At 35.9% G+C, this 14,995-nt stretch overlaps 1 protein-coding gene across 3 annotated transcripts in view; it reads right to left on the bottom strand.

Moving 5' to 3' along the window:
* FAF1 (Fas associated factor 1) overlaps window positions 1–14,995 on the bottom strand; it is a 174,145-nt gene that overhangs the window by 132,433 nt on the left and 26,717 nt on the right. For 2 of the 3 annotated variants that reach the window (XM_075097652.1, XM_075097651.1), the window contains exons 3-4: window positions 3,284–3,330; window positions 10–218 (exon numbers count right to left, since the gene is read on the bottom strand). In XM_075097652.1, coding sequence (XP_074953753.1) covers window positions 10–218; window positions 3,284–3,330 — 256 coding nt within the window. Of the gene's footprint in view, window positions 1–9; window positions 219–2,802; window positions 2,842–3,283; window positions 3,331–14,995 lie in introns of all 3 variants that reach the window. The other variant, XM_075097653.1, reaches the window with a different exon arrangement.

Below are 14,995 nucleotides of genomic sequence, written 5' to 3'. Positions count from 1 at the left end.
AATCCTTACCAACTGTGGAGCTGTCTTCAAGTACTACATCCACATTTCTGTCTCTGTACTCAACCCTGAAGTCAAGCATTCGAGGTTGTCTTTCCACTATTTGTCTAGATGGCACTACATGGCGAAATGCTGAGGATGAGGAAGGAGTTGAAGCTGCTGCTGCAGAATGACTCGTGGGGCCATACGCTGGTCCATGTAAAGTCTCTCCACTGTACTCACTGAAAGATATGCACATAATAAGATTTAAACAGAACAGCTTGATATATTTAAATAAAAGTTAGAAAAGCAAAATAAACAGTATTATCCACTTACTGTGGTCCACAGCACACACCTTCTGAATAAACTACACTGTCATATCTGAAAATACTGTTTTATTAATAATTAGAAAATAGCTTTCCTATCAGCAATACTAACATTTCAGTGACTCAGAAGTGTTATAGGAGAACAGCTTAGATGACAAACAGGCACTTAAGCCATTATTTCAGTCTATGGTTCACTATGTAATTAGTATCAGAATTATCTTGAGAAAAAGTATTATCTCTAGTTCCAGGAGTGCTATGACCATAGAAAAATTGACACCATGGCAACCACCACCTTTCTACATCATTGGGCTTTTATCACATGGAAATGAGAATAAGAAATCAAGCTTAAAATACTGTGCAGGTATAGGTATTTTCCAATACCAAATTAGTAGAAAACAAGTCAGATATTAAAATAGTTATGTACTTAAGGTAAATAAATTGAGATAATGAGGTATATATTGCAAAAAAAATACCTAGAAGTACAACAGTAATGCAATACTGGATTCTAGCTTGCCTTTAAGTTCAAAATCCTTCAAGCCTCCCGGACATTCATATAAGGATGTCCGCGTACCTGGCTCAAGGATACATAGAGCATTACAGGTCAGAACAAATTGGGAAACCCTTGCTACCCTGAAGCACTTAATCTTTCTCAGTGAGCCTCTCCACAAGAAGCATGTAACTGGGACTAGAAACAAAGGTACCAAAACATGAAATTTAAGGAACGTTACTCCAGGCCAAAAAACAAAACCAAACAAAAACAAACAAAACAAAACAAAAAAACACCTATGATATACAGAAATTAAATTTGGAAAGCAAGTAACTTCACAGGGCAAGCCTAGAGCTTTGCCTTGTAGATGTTCTTATCTGGAAAATTATCTGTCCTGGGCAGTTACAGGACATCATGACGGAGGACACAAGCGAAAAAAAAGTATGCACTGAAAGAATGGAAGTAGAGCAAAGAAGTATTTAGGAAATGCTGAGATGTAAGTTGTCTCATTTCCATTCTTAAACAGAATTCATTTGAAAAACACATTCTGCTCTTCTTGAAGATACCATGAGATCTGTCAATGGAAATGTTCTTATGGCAAGTCAAATCTGTCATCTAGAGGAGGCCTGAACTTAAAAAAGCATAAATGTGGATGGCATACATGCCACAGAAGTGCCAAAGTTATACAGAGCTATTGCAAATCCCATCACTGTGACTTCCACATTTCAAACAAAAAAAAACACGTCATGCTTGTAAAACAAGGAGCTCCTTCACTTCTCACACCAGCAGGCTCAGAAGGATGAATTCCCAGCTACAAAAGACCCACACTCAAAGACCCGTGCTTGAAGGCCAAAGACCCACTTCAGAGGTCTAAGGAGTACAGGAATCAGTCTTATTTTCAGGATTTAAGAAAGTATAAATAGCAAGTGATATGTTATTATCTTAAATCTGATGGCCAACTATGAATAAAGTACTATAAGACCCAAGAAGCAATAAATATCCTGATTCTCAGGGCTGGAATTTTTATTTATTTATTTATTTTAAACAACCCAATTGAATTATCAGGCAAAATATATTTTTTTCCTTTCAATAAATTAACTGACTTCAAGTCCAGTTGTATTAATTCTATTTGATTCCACCACAAAGTGCATCCTACATATCTGACTGGCAAACTCTAATGGAACGTGAAAAGCCTCACATCAGTAAAATAAGCCTTATCTGAAAACCACTGGAAACTAGGCTTCTAAGCCTTCTGAGCCTCCTTTTAAACCACTTCCACTGGAAGGAAAAAAATAATTAAAAAAAGATGAGACACATCTGACTGTCTAATCATTTCTAAAAATGAATAAATTAGTGTGGAAAAACCTGTAAGTGGACAATGGACCAGCTTGTTACCCACGTCAGGCATAACTACTCCACAGCTCCTTCCCCCTGACCAAATAGTTCCAAACATTCTGTATTTTGAATACAAATGCTTTGAGGTCAGGACTTACTAACATAGGTAGAAAGAGTGGTCAACACAACTGAGACTTGATCTCAAATGGACTAGGTAGGCCTTACAGTAAATAAACATCTAGTAACTTTACTGAGCAAATAAGGTTTTATCCTGCATCAAAAATTGACTCTACTTGATGATAGCTTTAGTAAGTATCGACGGAGATGCCAAAATACCACTTTAACTACATTACGTATCTTTTTTCATTGTTAAAATAAACTTTTCAAAATAGTACATTGAGTATTTTTCTAAACAAAATCTTAAACACTATTTTGCTGTTTCTCTCCAGTAGCTCAATTCTTGTTCTGCTGTGTTCAATTGCCTCCCCAGCAGTTAGAAGCTCATGCTTCAGTGACTTCAGCATACCCAGGCATGAGTATACAAGCCAAAATGTAGTTCAGAAGCTAAAAGAAAATCAGTAAAGCTACTTTCAGAAGGGAGCAACCTTACTTTATCTAACACAGTATCTGCTGCCTGTAATTCAATTCAAAGAAAAAAAAAACTACAAAAACACAAACCTTTTTGTCCAGGGACAGGGAAGCATGGAATATCAATACCTTTAAAAATGCATAAGGAAAAAAAATACTTAGCCAGGAGCATCTGTGGCTTTGCCTTACAAATTTTGAAGTAAAAAAAAAAAAAAAGAAAAAAACCCCAAACAAACACCAAACCACAACAACCCACAACCCACTAAGTCCTGACGTCCAAGACAGCATACCAAAATCCAGACTTAGTAAAGAGACAACCCTGCACAGACTGACCCAACAATCAATAAATTCAAAATAAAAATTAACTAATTTGAATACGTGTTCAAGCTGTTCCTCCATCAGTATGGGAAAAAATTAAATGTTATATCAGCTTTGCCAGGAATAGAATTTGTGGCTCCAGAAACTGCTTTAAAAGGAGAATTACATCATCTTCTTGGGATTCAGGAACAAAAAATGTAACTATTACCCAGCATCATTCTCTGTGTGTACTACTCCAGCCTTTTGTGCTTACCTTTGTAGAATGCCATTTTCTTGTGGTATTACACCATTTATAGCTGCCTGAAAAGACAAAACTTATTTTGAGTCAAGCATACAAAGCAACAAAAATAAATCAGAACTTCTATAACATGTTTTAAAGAGTGATTAGCTTGCTTTAAAATATGCTATAAAATGTTCTACATTCTGTGAATATTCATGGTAAACAATATTGTCATTAAAGTACCTGTATAAAATAAAAACCACACCTAAATGAAAACGAACATGAACTGAAGCTCAGACTCTATATGCATGCAATGGATTTCCCAGGTAGGACACATGGGAGTAAAGGCATAGCCCATGCTCAGTATACTTGGTACATACATACAATGAACATACTGCTCCCAAAAACATCGAGCTAACTGTGCACAGACAAGGCAGCCAGGCAGCACATAGACAGAAAATCTAATGTTTCACAGAAGTATCAGACCTGCATAAACCTATAAACCCGTACAGCTGCACATATGCTGCATGTTTTAAGTCCGATGTGTTCACAAATTGCCAAAGTCAGCGCAAACAGCTACTCAACAATAGACATGCCTCGATCATACCTATGCCTTCCAGACAACCTGCCTCTAGCTCACAGACACAAATACCTCCTAAGAGTCCTCATGTGCCAGGGAATCACAGAAATTACTACCCCCAAAATTCAAACAATCTTCAGGTAGGACAGTAAGTATTTTTAAAGTGAGGTTTACATGGTTAAATATTGCCCCATGCTGTCCAGATCATCACAATAAAAAAAGTATTACTTATAGGTGTGTAAGTACAAACCTGGCAAGCTGCGTTCAGATTTGGTCTTATTTGAAATTACAGAGTTATTACCTACAAAAATACCTTAATGAATTTTATCTCATATATTATTTTTAAAATAGCCATAACATACCCCTGTTGCAAGTTCAGAACCCCACTCTGACAAAATTGTCTTCTGAGCCTGTTACAGCATTGCTCCATTCCAAAGTTTCCAGCACATCTGATGCTACAGGAGTTTGTATAAACTTTGAAATTATATGTAAGTCAGGATGAGGGAAAAATTTGGAAAAATTGGAAAGCAAAGATAACTCTTTTCAACAGTATTTAGAAAACACCTTATTTCACTTATTTCAGAACCCTACCTAACTTCAGACTTTTAATCCTAGCCCAGCAGTGGGCTGGTAAGATAGGATAGCACAGGAGGGAATTTGACAAGGAATGAGAAAGAATTAAAAAAAAAAAAAAAAAAAAAAAAAAACAGAGAAAAAAACCCCATACCTCAAAAGACTAATTCTATTTCTGCTCTTTGATGATCTTTAAAATCACTATTCTGTTCACAGGTATGTATCCATTAGGCTTAACGGTGAGATTAAAGAGAGCTTGTAGCACCCTACCAATCTCCATTTTTCTGCTGCACCAGCAGCAATTGATGCATTTCTACCACCACAACTTCTAATATCTATTCTCACATGTCAGATATACCTGACCTGTTGGCCAGAATACCTGGTGTCTGGTCCCTGATGAAGAAGAGAACGCTGACATTTAGAAGCTCATAGATTCCCTGCTACTCCAAGAGTCAAATACTGCAACTGAATGATGGACAATCATCATCTACCAACATCATTTTTACAAGCTGACATAAAAAAATGCACCTTAAGTGCACAAATCTTGATATCATCTAATTTTAAATGCTGTGCTTTCTTTATTAATATATAAGCATGAATTTTTACAGTTTCCATTAATAGTTAAGGCTACATAAAGTAAAAAAGTATTTCTGCTGAACTCGGCTAACTATGGTATTGCTGTAAGATTTATCATGTATTTAGAGACAGATGTTGCATACATAATAGCAAAAAAAGCACACAAGGAAAAGGGTCACAGGTATCTGTACAGCAGCTACCCAAAAGACTGTATCAAATTACAGTGAAAACAAAGCTTCCTAACAGATCAGTTTTTAAATCAGTTTATCCACCATGCATGGCAATAATCAGTGGTTTCTTTTTAACAACGTGTCTTGTTTATCATCATTGTGGTTTTTGCAGTCATACATAGCTCTTGATCACATTCATCTAATAAACCTCCAGGAAAAAGTGGGAGGTTTTAGTTTGTTTGGGTTTTCCTGGATTGCTTGCCCACCCCCACCCCCCAGTCTTCAGCAATATACATTTCATTCCTGTCAATCAACAGGTAAAGTTGGTTGAAAGACAAAAATATCCTTTATTTTGCATCTGTAGGTTACAGAGAGCAAATGCAGGGTTTTGTACCACAGGACCAACAATAATAATGATCTGCTGGTGCATCACAATTCTCTACTCTGAGAAAAAGAAGCTGCTTCAGCTATGAAGAAATATAGCACAGCATGGCATTTCCACATTTTTTCTGTGAAAGCTCATGTGTCAGTCTTGGAGGATTAAATCAGCTGAAACTTTTTCTAAGCCTAGTTAGAGGGGTTAAATACGATGGAGGCTCCAAGCTATTTTTTTTAAAACTGAATAACTCACTTGTTCACATCCCCAGTTTTGTAAACTTGATGACATTTAAGGGGCACAGCAGTAAGAAAAAACAGCAGCAGCAGCATTATGTACTTTTTTGATGGAAAGACCTCTATTAACCACACTAAAAATAAAGTCTGGACACTGTTTGTTAAGCAAGATGGAAGGCTAAAATTATGTAGATGGCAAATGGTAGCAGTGCACATGTAGATATTGCATAAATATTAAATATCCGTGTTCTTACAAGACATCTATAGGTAGACCCTGAAAAGAAAATAAGAAAAAGGAACAACCATCTGCTTTAGAATTTCATGGGAGGAAGGTTGTGACTATTAAAAAAAAAAAAAAAAAGTTATTAAGGCAAGATCTGTTCCAGGCTGTTTTTCCCCAACGTCAGTCCCCTCTGAGAGAGGATCAGGCCTCTACGGTTAAGTAAACATTCAAAGATATTAAATTTTTTTGTCTTTCCAAACAGGGATCATTCGATCGGCAAAAACAGCCTGTGTGACTAATATACAGTAATTAAAAAGATGTATAACCCTTGAAACAATTTTAATATCAGGTGCAGTAAATCTATTCATGGGTTATTAAATACAAAGATACCATGTCTGGCTCAGAAAATTTCTTCAGCTCCCAACAGCCTCTTGCTGAGGGTGCTACCAGGGAAATAGCACCCCCTGCTCCCTGTTCTCACACTGCGTACATCCACGAGTGTCAATGCTGGATACTGGGCACCACAACTTCAACAGATAGTTTACCCATTCCAATGCTATCACTATTTAAGGAGTGAAGCTTGCCTTAAGTGGAAAATTATAGCGGGGTTACAAAATTTTTTTTTTACCTCAAAGCCAAGAACCTTAGGCGTGCCTCAGTGCCACCCATATACAAACGCTATTGTAACACGGTTCAAACTTGGAATGGAGGCATAGAAGCAAGGACATAATTAATGTTTTGATAACAATATTCCAACAACTACCAGGCCCACAACTTATTTTAGGAAGCCAAATTTAGTTATTATTGATTTATACATTTTGTTTAGAGATACACTCATATATCCAGGAATTGAAACAGTTTATTTAAGTATTTATCAAGCCCTGCATAACCTGATCTAATTGGACCAGCTTTTGACTAGACCAACATCCAGAAGTAACTCCAATTTCAAGCACTCTATGACTCTATCATCCAACAGTGCAGGATATGTTGATAAATCTTACTGAGAATCCTATTCATTTAAATTAATGGGAAGACAGGAATATGATATAATACTGGACTGATGAGTGCCAATCAGAAAGGTTGAAAGGAACAATACTTCTTCTGGTGTTTGTTTCAGCAGCAAGCTTCCAGTACCAAAACATATTAAATCCAACTTTTTTACTGCTTCCCGCAAACACAGAAAACAATGAAGCAATAGGGTTAATAAAAGGTTACCAAATTCATTAATAGTCTGGGCAACCCAGAAACTCTGTGGTACTCTACAAACAGACCGAACTATTTAAGTGCCTAAAGAACGTTGTGAAGCAGACCATGAAATTTAAAGTTTTTCCTCATGGGAATATTAGCTTAAATAGATTAGTCAGTTCTGACTAAATGTGACTAGCTTTTACGAGTACAAAACAGTGTTAGAGAGAAAAATAAGATTAACCATTTCTTAATAACCTCATGAAGCAACAACGTTGATGACCTCTCTCAAAACACACAATTATAGTACTAACCATTTAAAAGCAATTAAGTGCATCTTACAGTGAGCTTCATCCCAGGGGAACGAGGGTCCTATGAATAATTGTGAATGAACTGGGGTATTTTAAGTAGCACAAAAAGTAAACTCCCAAGTTTAAAATACTCAGTGGTTATCACTAAGTTTGAAAACAGACTGGGTTTGCCAATCATATTATTTAAAAGGTCTACATATACTGACTGTATATTCAAACAGGGCAGGGAATTCCTTCCTCTTCATCAACTACAGACTGGAGGTAGATTTTAAATTTCCAAAGTTTAATGTTTATATTAATTATCTCAAGACTTAAAACCAGGCCCAGACAAAGACTTTTTCAATGGGTGAGGTGGGAGAAGACCTTCCTCCATGGCCACCTCTTATTCCCTCTCCTTCCCAATCTCCATACCACACTGGTTTTAGCCAACAGATACAGACCCTGCCCTAGATACAGATCCTTTCAAACTTTCCCCATCAAAAGCTCTATCCCAATGAAGAGCAAGAGCTTTTACAAAGCATGACGTAAGATCAACTTTACAAAACATGTATTAGAAAACATGTCTCCGAGCAAAAGAAGAAAGCAAGTTCAAGCAGCATGATGCTGGAAGAACAACCCTTTCAGAAGAGGCTAGAGAGATGCAAATACCATGCACATGTGAAAGCTGTATGACTTTCATTGAGATAAATAACCATATCAGCTTAGCACAACCAGTTTATGTATGAATCATCTCACACAGGATTTTAAAAGCCTTATTTAGGTTTGACTGAATTCAGCAAGTAAGACCACTTTAGTCTACTTAATAAAGCCCACACAGAGATTTACATTTGTTTAGCTAAAAATTGAGAAGGTTTACATCAAACAAACACAACACACAAATGAGACATAGACACAGGGTAATAGGAACTGCAATAGCAGATGATTCAATCTGAAATCCAAAGATGTCCAACCAAACAGTATCAACTGCTGCAGAAAGTCATGGGAAAATGTAATGGAGTAACCCGCTCCTTTCTGCTGGAGTAACCTAGCAGCTTTTAGGACTGTATTTTGAAATACAACAAAAAATGACTGTTTTATTGTTTCGCACTACAAAACAAGTAGAAACCTATTTTAATACTTGACTGAACCTTTCAGCATTTAATCTTAGATTTATTTCTCTGAATGATTACACAACAGAATATAACACCAAACCTACATGCAAAACTTCACCATAGAGAAAGAGATGACACGCAAGTGGTTTTGAGTTCTGTAGAATTGAAAAAAAAAAAAACCCAACAATAACCAAACACCACCACCCAAAAAAACCTCCAAACTGTTACATTTTGGAAATACCAGCCAGTATTCTTCTGCGCTATCAATCCATCCTGCTGGAAGATCACTCAAGATTTGTTTAATTTAGACAAATTAAACATGTTTTTTTAAAAGCTAAAAGTGTAATGAAGTATACCGAAAGGCCCTCACTAAGAAATCTAAACAAAAAGTTAACTCTTATCTTTCACATTTTATGATAAACTTCCACAGCATTGAAAGGGACATTTATATTACTTTATTGACAATTGTAATCACATTGCAATTAATTCTACTCCTAATTTGGGCTAAATGGGATGTTCCCCTTGAAATTCTTACTCTAATTTTATTGCTTTCATGTGATAAATTGCTCATCTTAAAGATTTAAAATCCATTATTTGATTTGGTATTCAAACAAAATAAATGAATGATAGAACTCCAAATGTTTTGTACAATGGGGAGCTTAAAAATTTAAAAACACAAAACCACTACCAAAATTGAACAAGTATTAATCCTGAGAGGAAAAACAAATAATTAAATGATAAGGGATAAAGGAAAGCATTAGTGAGACAAAACATGCATGAAAGGACCAAAAAATCAAAAGTGATTTTTAAATTGCTTCCATACTATGAATCTGCATGACAAAGAAACATAGTTCTGTGTAAAACAGTAAAGCAAAACAGAAGTGGTGCAAAGATTTATTAGTTCCTTTTAAGCATGGAAATATTTCTTACAACAAAACTAACTTGCAGGGTTCTGCTATATGTATATATTTCAGTAATAACAATAAATGTTTTAAAATAATGCTCTCCTAATGATTTTCTTTATAGCGAATACTAATCTGGGCTTGTATTTTCAACAGAACTGATAATAATGGGTAATGCCAGATGCAGACGTGTCAAAACATTTGTTCTGACCTGCTGATACTGTGCGATTTCAGGAACCTGGATAAAAAGTAAGCCTATGCATAGACCTCTCTAGCGTCAGTTTGTAACAATTAAAAAGTCGAAAATTTGGGAATAAACAGCAGAAATCTTACTAACCGATGTTGACAAAAACACACTGCAAGTATTAGTCAAATACTACAGTCAATCTGGATTAATAAAATAATGGCTTACTGAAATCAGCTGTAATACAATCACTTCTTTCTGCCCCAAGACATCAAGATTGTATTATGAGATTCCCAAGCAGAGGAACATGGCTTCTGTGCAGCTTTATGCAACTATCAAATCTTGCATGTTACAAGCAAGTTTGCGATGTGTTATTTTAAACCAGAGATTCCATAAAACATTCTGCAGAAATACCAATTATTTTAGAACAGAGGCTTTTTACAAACAATACACACTATCACCTTCCTACATACACAGCTACTTTGAAAGCATTACTTGAACATGGCATGACTGCTATGAGTTTAAGTTACAAAAAAATATTAATTCTGTTTGGATTTTTAAATGAATGCAATAATATTTAAATTTTTAAATTGCTCATTATGCCCCAGTAGTAACAGAAGCAACCTCTACCTTCGTTATCTTTGGCAGGCTTTTCAAAGCAAAGAAATGAGTCAGCTTTTTCCTGTAGCTTGTGTTATACTTGCTGGCGTTTCCTCAGCTTTGCAAGTCTCAAAGTATTTCCAAGTGCTAGACGTGAAGTTACACCCACAAAGATTTTACAGAATGCCAACATTTGTCCCCATCGTGGTTAAAATTTAACCAAAAGCTGTAATTGAACTACAATGAGATGTCTTCTATGCATTCTGCTTTATTTCAGCTTGCTTTCTTTACAACAAATATACTTCATGAAAAGCTGCAAAACAATAGAATTGCTAATAAAGCTAAAAATTAACATTTCATCAAAAAATGCCACATGAATATATTCATACAGATGATTCACTTCATCAGCAAGAGAGCACGCGTTGAAATAGTTTACAATTAGCACTCTAGATGTGGTTTCCCATTTCTCTCTACTTCTTTGGTGGCTTCAGCAAACTTTTTCCCGTAGTTCCTACAACATGCCGAAATGCACTAAGAAGCCTTTCAACAGTTAGATATACTTCTGTCATCCTGGGAAAAAAAACCAACATTTTGCACAGTTCTTTAATTTTATATAGTCACTGCATAATTCCACAAACAAAGCACCATCTCAATAATAAATTCATAACTAGATGTATTTTCCTAGTGCAATGAAAAGAAATAACATTAACAGATTTATAAGGCTCTTATGGATTGGTATCTATCCGAGCTGAAACTCTGTTTCAGTAGGAATAACAGAAATCATCTATTCTGAACTATCCACTCAAAACTCATTCATATAGAAAGGGAGAAGAGTAGAGTATGATGTGTCTGGTACTTTCTGACACACATCATAGTTATCTTGGCCCTAGCCATTAACATCACTACTTTTTACACTAATACTACTAATAATTCAACTTGAATTGAATTGAATTGAAATAGAATGAAACTACACTAATAATTCAACTTAACAGAAAGGAATGCTTATACTTGTCATCAAAACATATTTTGTTACTCCTTAAAATGTTAAGCTAAACAGCAGGGGAGTCAGATAAAAGAAACACTACGCCTGAAAAAATACGTATATACCAAATTCCCACATTTCTACCACTCTCCTAATTATTTTATATAAATTTTAATGACAAGACTGAAAAGTACTGGTTAGGGATAGCTACCCCACGACAACATACTTTTTGTTCAGCCTGAAAAAATAAAATAAATACATAAAATCACTCTTTCTTTGCTAAAACATACTAGCTCTTAGCAAGTACTGGAAAGACTGAACAGGGGTGAAATCTCAGGACACAAGATAATTCAAAAAGTCCTAGAAGTGTTGCCTACAGACCAAGGCCTCTACTGAAAAGGTGTAATAACATAAAACATCTTATGTGACAGTTTTCAGATTAGCCTAGCCGTAGACAGCAGACTGCCTAATCACTAATCAGCAATAAAAGAGTAATTATGCAAGACTTTGCTTCAGAGTTTGGAAACCAAAAAGTCCATTTCCGAAGTATGTAACCTACAACTTGTCTCACAGTATTTCTCCTTATACCTCTCGACAGCCTATGCTATACTGCTGGTACTGCAGCAATCCAGGTCTTCCAGGGCCAGGTAAAGAAAGTTTATTTAAATAAAACTAGGACAGAACTGTTAAGATATTCAACAGTATTATAAGTCAATCCATTTCTAAAATACTCTGCTCTGAAAGCCTGATGGGTCTAGGTGACTCCTGGCTCCTGTGGCAAAATCTTTCACAATTAAGGTTCATTGCAAAATAGTCACAGCATTGGCACAGATGCTGGTCCTCAAATTATTTAATTTACTTCATTCTTCTCCTACACATACATTGCCCAGCATGACTCCACGATAATGACTTGTCTAACACACATTTATACGATACATGCAAGTTTCAGTTCAGCTAGTCACAGTGTAATATACTACAAACTATTTTTAGACACCTCATTATCAGCCACTTCACTATTAATATAGTCTAGGAATTTGCTCTTAAATTTGAATGTCTCAGGATAAATTAATGCTAAGCAATCTTCACAGAAATTGCCAATACAGAGGTAAAAGCTTCTGAAAATAAGTATTTGTAAAATATAAGGCAGGTGGGCAATGCCTGCATATAGCTACAACAGTACTATTAGGCACTACTGTGATCTCAGGTGCCACTTTTCTGTTATTCTCAGAACACAACAAACTCCTTATTACAAGAAACAAGAGCCTTTTTCCATGACCAGAAATCTAAGTTTATTAGTCCCATTGCTTGTTTGGTCATTATGCAAGAAAAGCTTGAGTAAAGAAACTCATTTCTTTAGGAACTAAATTCCACCTGTTATTTGGAAAGGACATACGCTGCTTATGTTACTTTACAATGCTGACAGCAACATTTTACCTAAAAATCCACTCAACTATCTTTCTGTCCAGACATTAACATTTCATACACATCATCACAGCCACATGGCTACAAAATACATCCATAAAACATGTAATCACAATCCCTTTGTTATCCTCCAGTGAATAAAGCAGGCTTTTTCTATTAGAAAAATTAAAATCAATAGTTATGAAACAAAATAAACTATCTTAGATTAACATAAACCCCTTAGTGTCTAGAAAACTATCTGCTATATTGCAAGTTAACCATTACATTTGCTAAAATTGTGAAGGGGTGGAAGATATGGATTATTTCACAGATATTGAAGAATCATTCCAGCCTAACAGGAACAAAAGGGTGTTCATCTAGAAAGCACTTTGCCTAAGCTATACCACTTTTACCCTGTGGGAAAAATATTTACCCCATTACACCCCTCCTTCAATCAGCAACGTCAGAACTAGTCCTGTCTGATGAATCAACAAAACTGCAAAGAACACACGAAACAGCACCAAATAAAACACCTTTGAAGCCATGACTCTTAACTGCCTTAAATAAAATTTAAAAATCATACCTCCTTGGGAGGGACAAGTTTTTTCATCCTCCCAAACTTCAAATTGAAGGACAAAATAATTAATGTATTTAACCCTAATTCATGGTTTCCATAAAGTTGTTAACTGCACATCCCCTGGCTTCAATCCATTTACACATGGTAGACCAAAATGAACCCTACATATAGTTAGTCACCTACTGAATAAATAATAATTTTATGTTAGAATTTTAGCAGTGCCTTGAAAAGAAGAGACGCTGCACAGCACCAGTTTTCCACAGTGAAAGCTCAAGTCTTCCCAAGCACTGAGGCTTTCAAGACCTTTTCCCATTAAATAAGCACAATGTTTTAGCAGAGGAGCATGTGAAAGAAATTAAAACTGATTTAACCAAATCCCCAAACAATCTTTCTCAGACAAGGCTTTGCCCTGACAGTAATTCGCTCAGGGGTGGGGGAAGAAGAGTTTGTATTTCTTACACATTGACCTGCCTTAGGACCAAAAAAGAAAAAGACAGAAATAAACTAAAGAAACAAAATATCCCTCTGGGTCTAGTACATGATTTAGCTATTATTTCTGGGTGTAAAGTGCATTTTGAGATTTTTTTTTTTGTACCTGAGTAGTCCCAGGCAAGATCCATGACAATCTAACAAAGTTTGGGGACAGCAGACTACAGATAAGGAAAACAATTAATTTCAAATTTCAAATCCTTCTCTACAGACAAGCCAGAAACTGTCCCCTTCCCAGCCTCTTTCTTTACAGGGGGAACACTTAGAAACTTAAGATTCTTGGATATTTACACAATAACAGTGGCTACAGCATTGATAACAGCTTTCATGGTGTAACCAGGGCCCTCGCGCATCCGGCGCCACAAATGAAGAATGCCTGCCTTTTAACACTGCAATGGTGTTACGAGGTTCATTCCCGATTTTGGTGACAATGGCTTTCCTTATAAAAATCACAAGATATGGCAATGTTAACATGATCCAAGCAGTGTTTCTCAATCTCTTTTGAAAGAGCAAAGGGTCATCCAAACAAAAAAACAAATCCAAAAACCACCTAAGTTTTTTTGAAGAAAAAAAAAAAAATTCCAAGGGATCAATATATGTAATAAAGTGGTAGTTTTATTCAGAAGTTTCGAACACACTATTTAGATATTTGCTACTTTTATTCTCCCTTTAGTATGTCTGTTTCCTTGCTTGCATGTGTCAGAATGCATATATGACATTTTTATTGGGTTTGGATCCATTTTCTTTTAAACTGTAGTTGCTCTGTTGACCACTTTCTGATGTTTAACAGACCACTTGCAGGCAATGGACCAAGACTCATGCAGAGACACAACAGGATCAATTGCAATCTGTGTTTTCATCAAAGTCATGTGAAATGACCGTCACAGTGGCAATATATTGAACACTTTCCTACATTGCCTGAGGTATCAGCTGTTGATGTTATTTAAATTCTCAGAAGAAAGCAGCCGGGATTTGGTAGGACCATGAAGACCAGGCTACCTTGCTGCTAGCAGAGGTAATCTTCCTTGAAGCACATTACTGAGGTGACAAAGCAGCACTCTTATTCTGCATTCTGCAAGTAAAGAATCTTCATTACCTCCACATGTATTAGTGGTAGTGTTTTGTTTTGATTTTTTTTTATAGATGAATATGCATACAGCTATGTGGAAATCACAACATGCTTACAACTGCCTACAGGTGTGCACATGTAATATGATCTTCAATGTAGAAAATATACAAAAAGGAAACATCTGTTTTACCCAAGATGAAGGCATTCAAAAGTAAATAAA

Source organism: Phalacrocorax aristotelis, chromosome 6 (assembly GCF_949628215.1).
Source record: "Phalacrocorax aristotelis chromosome 6, bGulAri2.1, whole genome shotgun sequence".
Classification (NCBI taxonomy): domain Eukaryota; kingdom Metazoa; phylum Chordata; class Aves; order Suliformes; family Phalacrocoracidae; genus Phalacrocorax; species Phalacrocorax aristotelis.
This window is presented reverse-complemented; position numbering and strand designations above follow the sequence as displayed.